At 50.3% G+C, this 19,172-nt stretch overlaps 5 protein-coding genes across 5 annotated transcripts; 2 read left to right on the top strand and 3 right to left on the bottom strand.

Moving 5' to 3' along the window:
- Nucleotides 1-735: 735 nt before the first annotated feature.
- Nucleotides 736-1,440, top strand: ALTATR162_LOCUS9323 (uncharacterized protein; the record flags this gene model as incomplete). The annotated part of the gene is made up of 1 exon (XM_043316956.1): nt 736-1,440. One exon carries the CDS (start codon nt 736-738, stop codon nt 1,438-1,440), a length of 705 nt encoding a protein of 234 aa, XP_043172891.1.
- Nucleotides 1,441-1,949: 509 nt separating this feature from the next.
- ALTATR162_LOCUS9322 (uncharacterized protein) lies at nt 1,950-3,772 on the bottom strand (the record flags this gene model as incomplete). The annotated part of the gene is made up of 6 exons (XM_043316955.1): nt 1,950-2,392; nt 2,470-2,848; nt 2,888-3,072; nt 3,121-3,189; nt 3,244-3,346; nt 3,401-3,772. 6 exons carry the CDS (start codon nt 3,770-3,772, stop codon nt 1,950-1,952), a joined length of 1,551 nt encoding a protein of 516 aa, XP_043172890.1.
- Nucleotides 3,773-4,638: 866 nt separating this feature from the next.
- Nucleotides 4,639-6,862, bottom strand: ALTATR162_LOCUS9321 (uncharacterized protein; the record flags this gene model as incomplete). The annotated part of the gene is made up of 3 exons (XM_043316954.1): nt 4,639-4,818; nt 4,875-6,607; nt 6,658-6,862. 3 exons carry the CDS (start codon nt 6,860-6,862, stop codon nt 4,639-4,641), a joined length of 2,118 nt encoding a protein of 705 aa, XP_043172889.1.
- Nucleotides 6,863-7,213: 351 nt separating this feature from the next.
- Nucleotides 7,214-8,099, top strand: ALTATR162_LOCUS9320 (uncharacterized protein; the record flags this gene model as incomplete). The annotated part of the gene is made up of 5 exons (XM_043316953.1): nt 7,214-7,286; nt 7,336-7,355; nt 7,404-7,430; nt 7,482-7,673; nt 7,746-8,099. The coding sequence occupies 5 exons, from the start codon at nt 7,214-7,216 to the stop codon at nt 8,097-8,099; spliced, it is 666 nt and encodes a 221-aa protein (XP_043172888.1).
- An 8,011-nt stretch (nt 8,100-16,110) lies between these two features.
- Nucleotides 16,111-17,992, bottom strand: ALTATR162_LOCUS9319 (uncharacterized protein; the record flags this gene model as incomplete). The annotated part of the gene is made up of 3 exons (XM_043316952.1): nt 16,111-16,307; nt 16,356-16,416; nt 17,060-17,992. The coding sequence occupies 3 exons, from the start codon at nt 17,990-17,992 to the stop codon at nt 16,111-16,113; spliced, it is 1,191 nt and encodes a 396-aa protein (XP_043172887.1).
- Between the last annotated feature and the right edge of the window lie 1,180 nt (nt 17,993-19,172).

Raw genomic sequence — 19,172 nt, 5'->3', positions numbered from 1 at the left:
CGTTGTTGATGGTCGTGGTCGTCTGCCAACATGAAGATTTGGAGCTCAACCGACACACACGTCAGGGTGCACGGACGCTTCGGCTCTGTGCCTCATACCCTCTCGGCGCACATCCATCCACGACACCGACAACACCAACCCAAATTCGAACGAGACGTCCAACATGCTGTCCCGAATCCACTCTTGCTCGACTACTAACTGCAGCTTCACTTTTGGGTCGCTTGTCGCGTGAGACTCAAATCACTCAACGACTCGTAGCCAGTCGGTTCTGCTGTACCGTGCTATTCAAAGCAAATTCTGACAACTGCTAACCTGCTCACTTTTTACACTTCCAAGTCTCTTTCCCTTTCTCTTTTTCTCTTTCTCCCTATTTTTCACTTACACTTCCACTTTCACTTTCACATTGCAAACTCAAAATAGACCCCGACTGGAACAAGTCAAGTTAGCACAGCCTTCTGCAACGTCATCAGATTACGCCCGTCACAAGCCAACAGGCAGCCGCATTTCCAGCTCAACAACACCCACACACACACACACCCCGCAGAACTCTTGCGGGATCCCGCAGGAATCAGACCCACCTTCCATATCCGTCTGCAGCAGAAAATTTGACTGTGGCGTTGTTCCTCGGTTACAACTTCGACGCTCTCGAACGCCAACATCAACCCGACACGACTCTACGGTCAGCTGGGCAAAACCGAACACCTGTCCACACCGTCAGTTCCAAATCTCCACAAAATGACCACCAACCCACTCCGAACCGCTGTCGCCGCGCGTGCCGACGAAGGTTTCCACTACGATCTCAGCAACGCTATATACGGTCACTTCCCCATCTCACCCCACCGTTCACGTGCCCCATCTCCATCCCCATCCACAAATCCAAATATATCAAGAAAGCGCAAACCCATCCATCCAACAACAACCATATCGCTCAACCGCAACAACGCCCCGCCAACCTGGCTTCCCCAATCAAAACAAAGCGCTACCAGTCACCTTGGACAAGGTAGAAGAGAACAAGGCATGAGCATCCACGCCAGTACATGTCTAAATCTCAACATGGCGGCAAGCGGCGAGGCGTCGGAGTCTGATTTGTGGATCTTACCGGAGCTTGATGATTGGGAGGAGGGCGACGAGGACGATGCAGACACGGAAACAGGGTCAAGCCAGGGAACATTGTCGCCATCCGCGTCGCAATCATCGACGGCACCTCAACCCCCAGCACAAGGACAAAACAAGTGGGCTGCAGTATTTCAGCGCGCAGCCAACTCGAATTTGGAACGGTTGCGCACGAGGTTGGAGGGTGATGGCTGGGATTTCGTGGGTGGCAGTTTTGCTGATGAGACCAAGACTCTGCAGAATGCAGCGTCGGCGGGTCAGGATGAAGAGAGTTTAGATGATGAGTTTGATGTCGTTGTTCTTTCGAGGGGTCAACGGAGAGGATAGACGGAGATGAGAAGCCACGACACTCTTACTACAATGTTCGGCCATGCATTCGGCTTTTCCAACACAAACCACACGAACGACACGTCACGAAACGGCATTAATGAATGATGGAGTATGAGAGGTTTTTCTTTACAAAAGCGAGTTTTACGATACGATATCCCGGTTACTTTTTTTTTTCTGTACGTGGTACTGGCGTTGAAAGCACGATACCCCGGATGCAGGTCATTTTCTTGTTCTTATGTTACTGTTTGAAAATTCAACTAAGAGAATCGGTTATTGAGGATGGTGAGGATGAGGAGTCCGATGTCGTCGTTCTGTCCAGGAGTCAGAGGAGTGGAGGGTGGTGAAGATGTTCCTAGCAAAACCCCACATGTGCAAGAGAGCGCAAAACGAAGAATACATATAGCATTTGGAAACAAGAGTCTACTACATGACAACAACCTTGAACGCGTCGTTCTATACAAGTCTAGAGAGAAAGAGAGCCAAACCCGTCGAAAGAAGAAGAAAAATCAAACATAAGTCAAGCTATCCAGGTCGACTTCTTCCTTGCGCCGTCTGAACCTTAGTTTATTCTCACGATCGAGCGCCGTCGTCTCGCCAAACACAGGTTTAGGATCCAGACACGCACCCTCAGCGAGTTCCCAGTCGTATTTAAGCAAGAGATGGCAAAGCGCAATCTTCGTCTCATTAGCGGCGAAGAAGCGGCCCGGGCACGACTGAGCGCCATGCCCGAAACTAAGGTTGTCAGGCCCCGTAGAAACGAGATGCGCCTTGTTGGCCGTGGCAGGATCCTGGCGCATGTTGTAGTAGCGGTAAATGTCGAACTTGTCTGGGTCACTATAGATCTCTGGGTTCTGCATGTTGAAGCCGTCCACAGCGACTTGTGTGTTCTTGGGGATGACGAAACCGTCGGGGAGGACGACCGTTTTCTTTGCGTGTCTTCTCATGTTGACTGAAGGAAAGTTAACTCGAATCTCTTTTTTTTTTTTTTTTTCCTTTATGATTGGTGGTGGAAGAGGGTCAACTTACGGTATGTAGATGGCCTGAATCGCAGTGTCTCCTTCAATGTGCTGTCGACGAGTTTCAAGCTGGCAAGTGCAGCTTTGGTTAAACCATCAGTGCGAAGGACGTGAATGATTTCTTTCCGGAGGGCTTCGACGTATTGCGGCTCGTTTGCTAAAAGCGTCATGGTGTGGCTCAGCAATTCTGACGTTGTATGGATTGCTGCGAGGGAAAGGGATGTCTGGTAGATAGCTGGGTCGTATGCTTCTCCCTGACTTTCTTGCTCGTACCAGTCAACCATGTCGTTGTACACGGGTTCCGGCTTGCCGTTCTTTCGGGCTTCGGCCTTGATGGCTTTGCGTTTGGCGATTAGTGGCGTGAGGATGGTGCGGGCTTCGTCTAGATGCTGTTTGACAATTTTTGCTTCGCTTTAAAACCAAGGAACGAGGAATTTGAGTGCTTCGGGAACAGCTGCCATCTTGAGAGACAGGACAAAACTAGTGACGGTGTAGGTTTTGGATGTTTCGAGCCAAGCTCCATTGCGACACATTTCATCTCCGAGGAACACTTTGGTCGACAGGCGTGCAACGAGTTGGAGGATGCTTTCTGTGATGAGTGTTTCCTTCCATTCTGCAGACGTGGTTAGTTAATGCAAGGTCGAGGGTGAATGCATCATACCTGGAGCATTGCCAAATATTACGTTGAGAGCGAAAGTGGCCTCTTCTGAGAGGGGCTTTGTCACTGTGTCTTGAACAACATCGTTAGCTTCTTATGGTACATTCAAGTGCTTGGCTCGCTTACTCAAGTACTTGGTGAGTTGCTTCTTCACTACTGTTTGCACAAGTTTTTTCTTGTGATCTAGGAGGCCATACGGTTCCAAGCCAGACACATGTCCGGAAAAGTTCTATCACTTGGTGAGCTTCAGGGTCGTACTGTCATTGTGTTGGAAATAACATACCTTCTCTATTGCTTTTGCAAAGCTCAGATCCATCTCGTTGCGGATCGTTACCGAATACGCGGGAGGCAGGACAAGAACTTCGCCCGTGTCAACAATCAACCTGTACGGATGCTTGCCGTAGCGCTTTCTAGCTTCGCTCATTATGGCCCTTCCGTTCTGCAAAAACTCGAAACGTTTAAATAGTGTAAACTGATTCCAGCGTGGAGGATTTGCCAGAGGCGCTTTCGATCTATTGGTCATGGCCACGAAGGAGATTACCACAATCACGATGCCCAGTAAGATGGAAGTCAGCACTGGCAAAGACTGCACAAGTGCACCGAGGGACAGCTCGGACAGAGCATGGGGGGTTTGCGACGGCCCAGGAATCGACATGTTTGGGGAAGGCTGGATTGGATAGATGGCTGACGGTTCGAAATGTCCAGTGTATAGAAGAACACTGCGTCCTTATAGAAACTCCGTCGTCAGACTGAATTACATTACATCAACCAAGTCCTTAGCCGCAGTTTACGGATACTAAAGGATCCTTCCACCGAATGCAACTCCATGTTTCCAAAGTCCTTGTTAGATCTTGGCGCCGTATTCGCCGTATAAGACGAGTTCTCTGAACCTGGCTCCGGGGTCTTGATGCCTGACTTTGACCAAGCAAGGGTCTTAGTACAGTGGAAGTCCGTCAAGTACGATTTCGCTCCGAGCTAACCTTGTAGAGACTGCACGATATGACGTTGGACTACCCGCAAGACAGTGCAGCTGGTTGGCCGGAGATCGTCGGAACAGCCAACTCCCGAGGTGCCGTAGAAGAATCCCCTGCCACATGGCCCACCTTAGTCAAGCGTGAGATCTTTACCGTTGTCAAAAGCCCCGAATGCTGCCAAAGGGCCCGATAGGGATCCTATTACAGCCACATCCGCGCGGCGCGTTCCCAAGTACTAGATCTGCGGATTGATATAGAGTTAGTGACCCGTTGGATGGCGAGATTTCTACTACCCTACCCTTTACCCTCCCGCTCTAACCCCTATGCATGAAATCTCGTGTATACTAAAGATGAATTGTGTAATATCCACTCCAATGTGTATTAAAATGCTACTACCCATCTATTTATCCCTTCCCCTACCCCACTGTGTGCCGAATAGTAATCAGAAAAAGGAAGAAAGCTAATAGTACACTCCGCCGAAAAGTTCTCTCGATCTCGCTCACCTCCCCCCTCATATATTCAATACCTCCAGAAGTGACGCTATCGCTCATTCAATCCTCTTCTTGCCCTCCTCGAGTCCCAACAGTCTTGCATCACTCTTGCCCCTCTCATGTTTTGTTGAACCTCCCACAAGCGGTCCTACGACAGGATTGTTTCTGACCTTTTGAAGTGTCTCCTGGAAGGCTTCGATCTGAGGGGGTTGGCGGTTGAGCTTGGGCCAGTTGACCTACATGATTCACTATTAGCACATCATCTTTGATCACCTGGAGCTTTTGAACTTACGTATAGTGTGCCATGACCCCAGATGAAGTTTGCGCATATCCCAGCTGTCACCAGGGAGATGAGAAGTAGCAGCCTCAACGGCCAAACCGTAGCGTCAGGTGCTCTCCGTGTCAAGCTTCCAACGAGGATGAAAAAGATGGCTGCGGCCAGGATGTAGGGTATCGACTGGATGAACAAAGGTCTCCGATCCGCAAACAGCAACTGCCCACTACCAACGCCATCGCTCGGCAAATAGTTCCCTAGAAAAAGATCGAATCCATCCTGCCTCGGTCCATCGGCAAAGTTGTTGAGACAGTATCGCGTGATACTGTTGTTGAGATCTTGAAGTGCACCCGCTTTGGTTCGAACACCCAGACGTGTGAAATCCGTCTTGAGGGCCCCGGTACCGGAATAACTCTTACTGACAACATCCGCGTTGTCGGCCCAGACGTTGCGGAAAAGGTGTTCAAACGCCTTGTCTTCTTCTGCCGACTCGCCTTCGCGCATGAGACCGAGGTCAATGAGCATGCGAGACAGGACGAAACGGCCCAGCATGCTTTGAACAACATTGGTCCGGTCAAGACAATCCATGCAATTCGTCCTCACAACTGCCGTCTGGTGTCTTCGCACTTCGACGCCGCTGCCGTCACCGGGCATGTCGACGCCGCAAAAGTATCCGTGCTTGAGGATGTGCGGTTCTAGCTGATCCAAGAGAAGCTTGGCACGATCCCAGCGGAGGCCCTTTGTTTCGTTGTGAAAGTCAAAGTAGACGTAGTGGAGACGGTCGTATATGGTTTGCGCTTTGGCCGGGTCGATGATGTGGAATTTCTCAGAGGTGATCTTGTCGCCTTCAACATTTTCCGATGGCGACGTATGCAGCAGGTTCACCATTTGTTCGTAGGCTTCTTTGACGCGCTGCTCGCGGCCTTTTTGGTTGACGAGGTTGACCATCCAGTTGTCGCCGTATAGTCGGATTTGCTCGGCGAAATGCTTTTTTGCGGCTGGTAGGGCGTTGTCGATGCCGCGAACTTGCAGCTTGGGCGTGTATTTTAGGGTGTTGATCTCGGCCCAGTATACGGGTACACTTCCTCTTGTCTGAACATATGCGAGCACCTGTGTCTCGTTGCCCGCACTTCCACCTGCTGCTCCATTTTGGTTTGACCCGAAGCCGCCGGGGCCGCCTGAGGCATTGTCGTTGAGGATAATGGTCTGCTCCGTTTCGTTGAAATTGGATACGTTGCCGTTCTCGTCGATACCACGGGAGAAGTACCTTGTTCCAGCCTTGAGGCGCGATCGGCGGGTGATGAGGATAAAGGTAAGTGGCGTGCCCTTGATAGACGTATTCTTAATCTCCAACATTCCGTACATGACGGGCAGGATGTAGGGGTCTGCGCCGGGCTGGTGTCCGCTCGAGTGTCTGCCATATCCGCCGCTGAGTCCTCCGCGGAAGTCGATAAGGTCGCTGGATACGAAGCGATTCCAGTAGAAGCGGTCGTCTGCGCGCTTCCACAGGGGCGTGGAGGGGTCGAGGTGGGCTTGGCGCTGGAAGGTGTTGGTGATGTCGAAGGAGTAGGAGAAGTACAGCGGCGACGTCTTGATGAGCGTCTTAAGGAGGCCAAGGTAGTTGTCCTCGTCGGCGTCGTGCAACGGCTTCTCGCGTAGAGACAAGAACTCTGTGGAGACGACTCTATAGATCATGTGGCCCTTTATCCTGCCCATGGGCTGAGCCTTGGTAATAACGATGATGTACTTGTCTTCACATGTCAGCAATCGTGTCCGCCAGCGCTGTGCAGGAAGCGTATACCTAGTCGCAGCTTGATCATGCCGAGGATGCCTGCAATGCTCGACACCCTCTTGGAGCCCAGCAGCTTGCCATCGTGAAGGCGAATGTCACCTGACGGACGGTCGACTACCAGTGTAGGGGCCGAGGGCGAGGATGGGGAGGAGAAGGCGTAGTGCGAGGGCGACGAGTGGACATTGATGTCGCGGTACGGCAGAGCGATGCTCATGGTGAAGTGGAGCTCGAAGCTCTATCTGCTGCTTGGTGCGGGTCTTGGTGGTGTTGCGTTTGTGTTTGGCGCAATGTGTTTTCTCAAACGTAAACGGCAGCGACGGGCCATGTTTCGTCATGGCGGCCATTGCGGCCAAGGGTCCCCGACTCGTGCGCTAGGGCCAAGCACCGGGACGCAGCACCTCGTCACAGCACCCACCAGCTCTTTCACTCTCACCACCACCCTCTGCCTCCATCTTGCACTATATCCCGACCCTGTTCCCCGACTGCTTCCGACAGCCTCTCCCGTACTTTCTACGCAACCTCTTCTTGTCCGCCCACGACCCGATAGCGCCGCGTCACCCCCATCATGTCGGCCAGGATGCAGCAAGGCCAACGGCCCGGAGGCTCTAGATTCGCACAGTTCAAGCTGGTGTTGTTGGGTATGCATGGTCACTCTACGTGCAACGAGGCGCAACTAACAATCAACAGGAGAATCCGCCGTCGGAAAGGTGCGCAAGCCTATCAAGGCAGCCATGATATAAGCTAACATGCCCCAGTCTTCTCTAGTATTGCGCTTCGTCAAGGTAGGCGAGAACAAGCAATCAATAGACAGAAACAAAGACTAACATTGCCAGGACCAATTCGACGACTACCGGGAATCCACCATCGGCGCCGCCTTCCTCACCCAAACCATCGCCCTCGATGAAAACACAACCGTCAAGTTCGAAATCTGGGATACCGCAGGCCAGGAGCGCTACAAGTCCCTCGCGCCCATGTACTACAGAAATGCAAACTGCGCCGTAGTCGTCTACGACATCACACAGGCTGTATGTTCCTTTCCACTTCCTTGCCTCCTTACGCCCCTACCATGTCCTGCGACACGAACTAACACCCCACAGGCCTCTCTAGACAAAGCGAAAGCCTGGGTCAAGGAACTCCAACGCCAAGCCAACGAAAACATCATCATCGCCCTCGCTGGCAACAAACTCGATCTCGTTACCGAAAGCCCCGACAAGCGCGCCATTTCCACAGCCGATGCCGAGCAATACGCGCGTGAGGCTGGTCTGCTCTTCTTCGAGACGTCGGCCAAGACGAGCGAGAATGTCAAGGAGCTGTTTACCGCTATTGCCAAGAAGTTGCCGATTGACCAGGCTAGTGGACCGAGAAACTTGAGACCGGGGCAGCAGCGACAGGGCGTTAATCTGAGGCCAGAGGCCAACCAGACACAGGGTCCTGGGGGTTGCAACTGCTAGACTGGATGAATGTGTTTTGTTTAGTATATCGCGCCGAACGTTGCAGATTGCGATTGGGTCTCCATGCTACCACTGGGCTCAGGACATTGCCTACAACCTGGTGTAGCCTTCTTACGTCTCCTGGTGTGTTCATTATGGGACATGTTGGGCTTGTTGGGGATATATGGAGTACGGATTGTTTGTGAGAAATTCCAGATCGCTTTGTTTTCAAGAAGAAGAAGAAGAAGAAGAAGAAGATACTTGGGGCCACCTGACCTTTTTTTAATTAATGATTTCGACAAGTCTTGATCCTTCTTCCACAGTTGCACTTCTACCATCTGCCACATCTCTCAACCATCTCGCGATCCGTTGGTCGACGACTGGGGGCAAGCTACGTTCACCTACCCTGTGTCATTCTCTAGACGTTTCTATACGCTCACTCCACACGTCCTTATCTAACAGTAGCACTTGACGAGGTATTTTGTACACAAATAGAATTCATCTTCTATATCGCAAGGAGGGTGATTGTACTATCGGATACCTCACGAAGAACGCAATGGCTGATCAACTCCTGTTCTCTGGCCAAACGTCCAAGATCTTCATGATGCAGTGTACGTCGACTACAGCAAACATGACCACCAGCCCATGAGAAATATCCATCGCTGACCTGACCAATGGCACTCAACAACATATGAGTTTTCTGGACTCAACATGGTTTGACACACGCGGCCGAACCCAGGCGCTCACTTTTCAGATCACGTGCGCTCATTAGCACAACCCCTTCACCCGGTATTCTTTGAGGACCTTGGCCTGATTGTCAAACATGGAGTTGATGTAACTACTTCCGAAGCCGTGGCGCTCTGGGCAATCAAGAAAGTTATCGGAGATGGAGTTCTGGTGCTCGAAATATATGCTTTGAGAATCTTGCAGCGCGAAGGTGAATATTGTGAGGTCGTCCTCTACATGCAGTTTGTGCAAGGGCCTATGCTCGACCAGAAATAGATCTCGATGTCATCTGTTGATAAGAACTCGATTTATAGTGATATTCGAGTCATCATGTCACGTTATCGCGACGTTAGACTGTTCAGGTTGGAGCGGCAGATATGTGAGTACCATAAGCTATCTTGTCTCATAACGTTAATCCCGCATAGGCTCCATCTCTGAGGGGCCTGCGATAGACCGCTCTGCAACTCAGGTCTATCCCTACCCCTGCCCTTTTTCATGGTTGGCTCTCCCGGCTATGGCGACGACATGTACTTGATCCAAAGAGCATCAAAGATCCCTGGTGGCAGCTACTACCGGACAATGGACCTATATTCCTAACACAGTGACTTGCGACCGGCTAACATTATCGTCACGGCTGATCCACCTGTTCGTGTAGCGGCAATGGTAGATTGGGAACAAGCTGGGTGGTATCAAGAGTATTGGGAATATTACAAGGCCATGTTCACAGCCTCGTTCGATTCTGACCCAGGCAAGGACAATTTCATTCGCCGAGTTTGGAAATTGTATTCTTAATGTGCCATGAATCGATTTAGAAGCCCGCGATTTGAAGATGACGACAATGTTTGCAACAAGGAGAGAAACGGCTTCAGCGATGAGATGAAGATATCAACTGTGGATGCAAAGTAAGGTAGTGACTGAATGAACAAGGGATTAAAGCAACTGCATCTTCAGAGAAGCCTCAAGCAATAGGACACTAACATAGTAAATAACACGTTTCCAGGATGACAGTGCGCCTAAATAGACCAGGTCACACATTGCCTCGTGTCCAGATATCTCGAATACTTCTAGGGAGGCTAGACCTGCGCAGTTACGTCTTCAAGTCTAGTAGTTTAGACTTTCTGAGTAAGAAGTGGTCTTCAACTTTCTAGTTACAACCCTTAAAGTAAGTATTACAGAAGGAGAGACCATCGTTTTACAGCAACATGGAGGTAACTCGACTCGACTCGGCCTGATATGCGCACGGACTGCTAAGATATTGTACGCCGACACTAAAGGTAATGCTGACTTCCGGAGTGTCCGAGAAACCGCTGTCAAAGTTCAGGTATATAAACAAGCTGATATCTCTTCATAACTCAGTACCTTTCGACCACATCGTGGCTTCTCTCTAAAATCTTACTCATCTACGAGCCGCCATACATTTTCAAAATGAAACTCATTCTAAGTCTCTCTATGCTGGCCGCTCTGCCACTCCTAGCCGTTGCTGCGCCGCTAGAACAAGCAGCCGAAGTTCTCCCCCAGAGCATTGGTAAACGTCAAGCTCCTTGTGGAGGATCGGTAAGTCTTGTCTACTTCTACAACACTGCATAACAGCGTCTGTTCTTTAGGAATTGTATTCGGTCATGAAAAGACCTTTGCTGATAGTAATGTGATATCTCTAATTTGGGGCCTTCCCGGGGTCGCTGCTTGACCTGCGAGCCGGGTATAAGAATAGGAGTCTCCTGTTTTGACATCAACAGAGACGGGGTGGTTGACCCGGGCGAGTGCTCAGCAGCTAATTGCGGATGAAGTGGAGGGACATTGCACATGTCACTCATGCAGGCAAAATTTATACAACAAAGCTTATTGATAGGGGAGGATCAACAGAGATAAATATGCATAAACTGTTACCTGAGTTGCAAATATGTTATATACCCAAGTATGTGAAGCGCCTTTGCCAAGCTTTGATCGGAGTTGATACTGCGCACGAAGCTTACAATACGGCCGTAATTCCTGCTAAGCATAATTGTTCTGAACCCGTCTCGGTAAAGATACGCGCATGTAAGCTTGTCACAGGGGTATGCTGTGGTCATGGCCTACAAGGGAGAACATCATGATGGAAACGTACTTACTACGTTCTAAGATAGGTTTAAATTTTATCGCAAGCTTAGGAGATGGGCTATGACAAGGTTTCTACCACTACAAGCAAGGGGCAAGATTGTGTTTAAATTGTTGCTTCAATCGCATCTTGGGTTTGTACATGCAGCATTCTGGTACTCACACGCTTCGAGTAAACTTTCTGTCGCGTTCACTATACACTTGCTTTGCCATCTCGCCTTATTGGTATCCATTATCTTAATTTAAGCAGACCCCACTACGTCAGTATGAATATCGCTAAGAGCGCAAGCAATGATCGTGAAGGAGACGCCGCCGCAGCATATTTCGTAGTAGTTGCTCCAGGGCTGTCCGTCCCCGACAAGCCCGGAAGCACAAGTGATCAGAGCACAGTAGTCAGACTTGAAAAGAGTGATTACAAGCCGTATCTAGTGTGAGAATCGACAGGAAATCAGTCAAAATTGCTTTCCGACCCGACGGAGAACGTCTCTCGATTCGCCTCCAGTGGTGCTCCCGGTATCTTGAGTATTCCTGCGGAACTGAACCAGACTTTGTTCGTGTACCATACTTGCAATGAGGGTCAACAAACCACTGTGCGAATCTATCTTTCCGATTCAGTTGATCGGAAAATTGCAAAATATGCGAGGGAACACGATGCACTGGGCATTTCTAGAGAACGATTTTCGAAACCCATTCCAACTTACGATCCTGGCTCAAGTGAGATGCAAGTTAGTGTTGAAGATGAAGACCATGCAGCTGCTGGCCCGAGCGACGAGAAATTGGGAGATGAAGAGAATGAAGACTCAGTTGCAGTCTCAAGTGATGAAGAAGTCGATGATGGAGACACATATAATGCAGCTGTGGTTATATTTGGTGCTGGGGTCTAGGGATTCGAAAGATCGTAAGAGTCTCTCAGTGCGCGTTCAGAGTCACAAAATGATACTGTCCAAAGTCTAGGTTTGTTCCTCCATGTTTTCGAGCACGGTTCGAGCACCGCGCGTCTGCTCTCGACACAACGGACGCGCAGAAGCCGAAACTGGTTCTAGACGCTACAAAGAAGGTACAAAAACGAGTAAAAAGATGCATCTTAGAGGTGAAGGTGGCCATGGGCCAATCACCATCCACTGCTACCGCTTCAAAGAAGGACGTACCCTCCACATCGTCAATCGCGAAACCACGACCATGGTCGATTCAAAAGGTTCCAGGAAAACAGTCCCCTACAAATTGCGTCATGTACATCTTCCTGCAGATCGATGGCATGCAGGTTTTGGACACGAGACGATGACTGGCCGTGAAAGATTATCAGATGGAACATATCATCGACAGCAAGCGGAAAACAATACTATTGTCTTCCCTGACTATATGATTGAGCTGGAAAGTATCCTAGGACTAGGGAAGGTGGAGAGATGCAAGAACAGAAAGGGCGGCAAAATAGTTTTGGAAAGCGCGCTAGATGAAAGTGAGAATGATGACGAAGGAGAGGACGAAGAGAAGCAGTAGAGCTTACCAGGCAACAATGAACGCGAATCATGATCTAGAGATAGCGTACGCATGCGTATCGGCTAAATTGTAGTAATTTGCACTGATGGGTACGCTGAAGGCATATAGCAGTACTTTGAAGATTCCTATACAATCACTGGAGCCGGTGTCTACACAGAGACAATAGCGCTCCTGATATAAAGATACCTCATGGGCTGCCGCGACAGTGTTGCGTATAAAGGTCGAGCAAAGTTAGTGATAGATTACGATACGACTGAGCGGCGTGTAAAGTACCCAAAACGATTGCGACCGACTCATGTGTGCCAGGATCAAACTTCGTACAAACTCTAAGCTATAATACTGCTCGATCTCTTGTGGCAATTCATTGCTTGATTGATTGATTGATTGTAGCATAGCGCCCTATCTAAAACCTCGCGTAGGGTATTCGGGCGGGTAGCGCCGAGGACTCACAGTGGTATAACACTGCGTCGTGGTGCCTAGTCTTGGTTCTCGTTCGTAACTAGATGGGGGTGGCCCATTGCGCCTTTGTTTGTGAATAAAGCTTCCACCTGTTGAAGCTGTCTTTGAGGGAAATTCCGTGACGCTGCGCCTTGTACGGTCGTTATCGTACTGGACTATCTGAAAAATGGAAAGAAAAGAAAATGTGAAACGAATTAGACCTCCTATGATAAGATCCGTCGAACAGCTCATCTAGCAAGAAAGGCCACGGCACCAAGATGGCAGTAACATGGAAAGCCCTCAACAGGCTCAAGACAGCATTTCGCAAATTCGATGATAAGTATAATCGAGGTGAACGTTACTTCGCATTCGACGTCCCAGGGACGTACCACAGGATGAACTCCACAGATGCTACGGTACCTCGTATGACGATCCTGCAGGAGAACATGGGATGGTCTGGAGACACGTATGTCGCCTGGGACACCTTATGGAACCCAGACGATGCGTTCACCCATACTCGCATGGTAGACTTGGCCCACAAATCCGGTGTTCGCATACACGGCCTCATGATGATCCAAGAATGACTCCTTAATTCCCTGGATATCTTGATCCAACCATCAGAGGACCTTAGAAACGCCTTCACACCTCTCCCATGGCAAGTTTCTATCGCAGGGTTTTGGATTATGCGAAATATCACGATGGAAGGTACGTCTTTAAACATCCAGTACCAAAGCCTCATTGTAGACCGAAGGATGAAGTCAGAAGAGAAGAGTCGGACGATGAAAAGAGGATCAAGAAGAAAGAGCCGACTGAAGAGTGATCGACCTAGTGTTTCTAACCACTCTCCGCGCAACCAGCGAGGCGAGATTTGTGGTCATAGCTCGTGTATGGGGCAGGCTTCACCTTCCGAGGCATTTCCTATAACGCAGGAGCTCTAGCTCTTGTTTTGGATGGAGAGTTTGCTGGTTTTGAGCCTGGTGGCTTACGAGGCTGAGAGACCTTGGTAGCGCCGCACAAGCGTTGCGTGACTACAATGATATCCCTTTGCAATTCGGTGGTGGTAAAATTCTTATCATAATTACAAGGATTTTCTGTCTGTAAGTGCAGCCCCAATTAGATCTTTATTGATGGAGTTATCGCGTGTTAAAGTGGTAGTGTGATTCTGATGCCCACAACATAGCAGCTAAGCCCCAACTGAAGCCTCTCGCAGTTCTACACACCTTGTTAGGTGCGATCTTGGCTGTACTGATCAGTAATGCGAAGTTTAGGATATGTTGATGCAGAAAGGTATGCTACGTATCACCAAGCTCACTCAATACCAACTGCATAAATTCACGAGCAAATGAGAGGGTGCAACTTCGACAAAGTACAAGGGCTAGCGAAATATTCGCTATGCCCTGTCGAGAGAAACAATCTCAATGGCTATGGAATAGCCGCTGGCGCTTATACCCTAGCCTGTTCCTAAATTTAAGTTAGAAACGGTCACGATTCCCTTGTCGCGGCCTCAGTTCGGAGACAATAAGTGATGCGAGAACTTGATGTTTCCGCAAACGTGGGCTGGTTTACTGGTGTTCATATAGCTTGCCAGTTCCCACACTCGTATTAGGGCTGCACTGCTCACACCCAGAGATGCCTGTATCAGATCCAAGTGTAGACTTTTTTATTAGGTTCCATGACCTCAATCCAAACGTGCAGAAACAATGTATATATTTCGTCAAGCAGGACCGGCCGGACCGACGATGCAGTTGGGACACTTCCGACAATAAGCGGGCAATTGAACTCCACAGTATCATCACTGAGAGCGAGTCAGAAAACATCCTCGTGAAGGATATCAGAGAGTACATTCGGTCCAATTGTTGTTCCAGGGCAAGGCATCGGGATCTTGTTCTATCCAGTCCACTCTTGATACCATTGGTCGAGCGCTGGCTAGATGAGATACTGATCCAGAAACATTTGGAAGAGACCTCAAGACATTCGGCTCAGTCCTCTCCCCCTACTACGCCTAAGCGGACCTCGCGAAATGATACCCCGACATCCAGTTCATGCGATACATTGGCCTCATCGGCTACCAGTCGGGCTACCACCGTCGAGACACCCTTGTCTAGTCCATCATACTGTCATTCCAATAGACCGAAAGCTCCCATTGCCAGCTCAACCCCGTTGCAACTAGATGCAAGTCCAACGCCGCTTCCACGTATCTCTTCGACGATCACACCAAGCACTACACCATCCAGGTTAGAGCCTTCAAGAGCACAAAAGCGATACAATCTTCGTTCCCGCGCTGCCAATGATTCCTTGACAGAATTGTCGAGACAGGTCAGCCTTTCTTTGTTGGCAGAATTCAATCCTCACATAAACGAGCCTACATCCGAAGAAACTGTCGCGTGGAAATTTTGTGAAGAACTGAGTGAGAGAAACTACAGGCGGGACTTCAAAACAGGGTCGGTCTACATATACAGCCGCGAATCCTCGCCTGGCTATGTCAAAATCGGCTGGACGTCCAAATCCGTCGATGATCGTCTGGCAGAATGGTCGGAATGTGGATATACCCCAATCGAGTTGTTCAGAGCGACTGGAGTTTTGTATGCACAGCGTGTTGAGACGCTTACGCATTATGAGCTGATCAAAGAGTGGCGTCGGGAGCGACCTTGCAATGGCTGTTGGATGAGGAAACAGAAACAGGTTCGTCACCAGGAATGGTTCGAAGTGAGCCAGGAAAGGGCGGTACAGGTGTTGAGGATGTGGGCAGAATTTTTTAAGAAGGCCGATCCGTACGAGCTAAGTGGATCACTGAAGTCTGAATGGAAAAACGTTGTGGATGCCATGAAAGTGGATGGCGAGGCCATTACTTCGAAAAGACTGTTGGAGCACTATGAGGCGACCGTTGCAAGAGGCTCAGCACTCGCTAGGAAGGTGGTAGCCGCAAAGGAAGCAGTAGCCGTTACGACCGTGGAAAAACCCCGGTACTAGACAATACTATGAACTGGGTCGCCAATAGATGGTAGAAAGAAAGGTCGTTCTTGGGGTGTGGAAAGGGAGAGGCCTGATGGCAGTTGCGTGTTCTAGGATATAACTAGTCATCTGCGCTTATGAAGTAGTACATAGCCCTAAAACAAATGAAGTTGAGAACTTGATGAGTGTTATCGTATTGATGATGCGCGATAGCGATAAGGCAAGAGACAACTGTCAATGAGATTGTCGGCGCGCAGGCGGCGAGCGCGGCTTGGACGTTGCGATGTGCATGGATGAATTGTGACCAGCGCGAAGTAACCCCCTGTCAAAAACCGCCCCCACCCGCCATGCCCCTCGGCCCCCACAAATCACCCGGCGGGCCGGCCAGACCTGTATTTCGGTCAAAATCTCCGAACACCTTTCCCATCTCCAGCATCTCCCACAATTTGCATCTCCCGCATCTCTGAAAAATGGGAATGTACATTTGCGCATCACTCGAGTTGAACTGTGCGCCGAAATTACCTGGAAAGGTAAGTTCGAGGAGATCAGGAGAGATGGGGTGTGGATTACTGAGGGAGTTGCTCCGTGGCCAGTTAGAAGGCGAGCTGAGTGAGGAGCCTGAGGAAGAAGGCTAGGATGGAATGGAGGTTAGTGTTGAAAGAGGTGAGCAGCTTCGCGGTGCTCAAAGGAGACTGGTGATCTGAAACTAAAAGGTATGGAGGTTTGAAGCAATGCGATATAGATATGTGTGAGGATTGTTGTAACGTCGCATTGGGATTTTATGACGGTTGAGCTATTCGTTGCACACTAGGTAAAGTCGGGGGTTCTTCTTATCATGGCATCGCTTGGGATATCATGCTGATAATGTATGCTTTACTATGTAATACTTCGTCGGAGTAGTTATATGTGATAGAAAATTAGGTGATGCAGGGGTATTGTACTGCCAGAAACGCCTGGGGGACTGTGCTGGAGCCAAATGATGTGATTCGATGTGATGCGAACGCCCAAACTGCCAATTATATGCCAAGGGGGGTATCCTACTTTAAGACAACGGAGAAAATGCAAAAGAAAAAGAAAGTATCGCTACACCACGTGCGATGTCGGGCCACCAGTTTGTCCAACGTCAGCCAAGCCCATGAGTCGCCCTGGATGGGGCACGAGATGTGATACTCATGAACAGTCAGTGATGAGTATTACCGACGCGAGCGCCTCTGCCGACCGCTCGACTCGCCACTCCTATGACCTTGTCCAGCTGAAGTTTGAGAGCTGCTTACGCAATCCCAGTTGAAAGGTATCTGCGATGTCGGAATGGTAACACCTTCGTACCGTCGCAGCCTCTCTCGTCGCTGAGGCGGGGGTGACTGCGCAAATGCCTCTTGTCGGACTTCCTCAAGCGCCTGGTTGGTGGCAGCGAGTACGGCAAACCGTCTGTCGGGCACGCGACGAGCAGCTGTGTTCGGTGTACGAGAGCGGGCTTGGCGCGAAGAAGAAGCTGACTGCTCGTGCTGACGAGAACGGTGGTGGCGGTTCTGAGACCGCGATGACCCTGGACTCGCCTGAGATACAGTCGAGGAGCGATGCTGGCGCGATGACCGCTGGCTACGCGGCGAAGCGTCCAAGGTCTGGTAATTACGATGTTCACGTTTTGGCGTCTTCGGCGGCGAGGGCGCAAAGAGTGACCACCCGCGAGAAGGTTCAGGTCGAATATCCCTCTTGGACTTCGTGTGCCTTACAGGGTCGCGCTTTGCCCCACGCCCGCGTAGAGTGCTTTGCGACGTTTGCTTTGGGTGCCGCCGCCGATGATGTTGGCTTCGATGGGGTCGTGGGTTCAGCAGAGCCTCTTGAGATGAGTTGACGCTGCTTGGCTCACGTGCATGTCGATACATCTGTGGCACTTTGACGTCCGGGGCAGGACGGTACTTTTCGCGCTCTCGGTATGCATATTCGTAGTGATGTTGCGATCGTGGGCGATGCTCCTCCCTTTCTCTTTCGTGACGCGGCGAGCGCGGGGTAGAGTCACCAGATCTTCTCTTCCTGCTCGACTCCTTCGAACTACGCTTCTCCGAATATTCAACAGCAACTGGCCTCCCTTCTCCATGAAGCGCGCTATCCGCCGGTCGGTCCCGTCTCTTCTTTTCGTTCGACGACGGCGGCGAGCTCTTGCGCTTTTTGTTGCCCGGAAAGCCGAAGTTGAAAGACCAGCACATAGCAACCAAGATTCACGTCTTGGATCGCTATGCGCCCAATGTGTTAGTCCAGTATCCAGGTTCAGATGTGGTGATGACTGCATGCATGTGAATGCCGAAATTCGGAATGCTAAGATCCACGATGAAGGACGAAGGTGCTACTTAAGACGCGCGACACAAACCAATAGATGGGAACAATCTAGCGTTTCAAGGCAAAGGAGACTTGACGAGAAGCGGTTTGATTATTATGATATCATGTGAAGACAAAGAGTGTTCCGGCCTGGCAAGGGAGCAAGTGCACCGCATTCGCAGCGTGGAGGCCAAATTCCAATAGACGCATGGCCAGAAGCTAAATCAAGAAAGGATTCAGTCAAAGTACCTTGTATCGACGGTTTGCGCTCCAATCAGAGTGAAGCCCACTTGATGGTGTGCGAGGAAATGACTGATTCGTAAGTTTGCACACAGTGGCTTACTGGGCCACATGACACCTCCGGCTCCAGCTGATCGACTCATTGTCTGGCGCACTGCAGATGTCGGTCTGCTGTGAAATGGAGTGTAGAACGCTGGTACATGGAACGCAGGGCTGCCTGCCAGTCTTATATGGCGCAGCGATCTGCCCGCGACGGTTCATGCTTCTTTGTGTGCGGCTTCTGTGCGTACCTGCATTGCTGCTACGTGGCACCTGTGCTGTACAGAAGAGCAGCGGGACGGTTGCGGGACGATCCTGGGTGCAGAGTTCGGCCATGTTGCGAAGGTGATGGGTATTGCTAGCTGCATCATGGTACAGCTTAGCTGCATGATGATGACCGCCTGACCAGCCGGCGCTGCTTCGTGTTGGGTTCCTTATCCTTATCGGCACATGAGCGACGTCATTGGTGCAAGAGAGCCCCACCGCCCCAAGCGAGGTGTGAATGTTGGCTGTGATCCCTCACAAGGTTTCAGCCATTTCTTCATCATCGCCCCCAAGGGTCGCACGGCCGCGGGAGTGTGCTGTTCCTGCTTTTCCACCACTTTAGCACAGACGGCGTTCGTGAGACATATGCTCCGCCCCGACGCCTTGCTGCAAGTAGTTCGCGGAGGCTTGGTAGGTCCGAAGTAGTTATCCAATAATCGCGCGAAGCTGCCTTTTCCCAACCGACTCGTGGCGTTTCCAATGAATTGAGGAACCATTCGAAAGCAAGGAATGGTCAGTCCATACTGC

The sequence above is a fragment of the Alternaria atra genome (genome assembly GCF_907166805.1).
Source record: "Alternaria atra isolate CS162 genome assembly, contig: 29, whole genome shotgun sequence".
Lineage (NCBI taxonomy): Eukaryota > Fungi > Ascomycota > Dothideomycetes > Pleosporales > Pleosporaceae > Alternaria > Alternaria atra.
The sequence above is the reverse complement of the archived record's forward strand: the minus strand, read 5'-3'. Positions and strand labels throughout refer to the sequence as shown.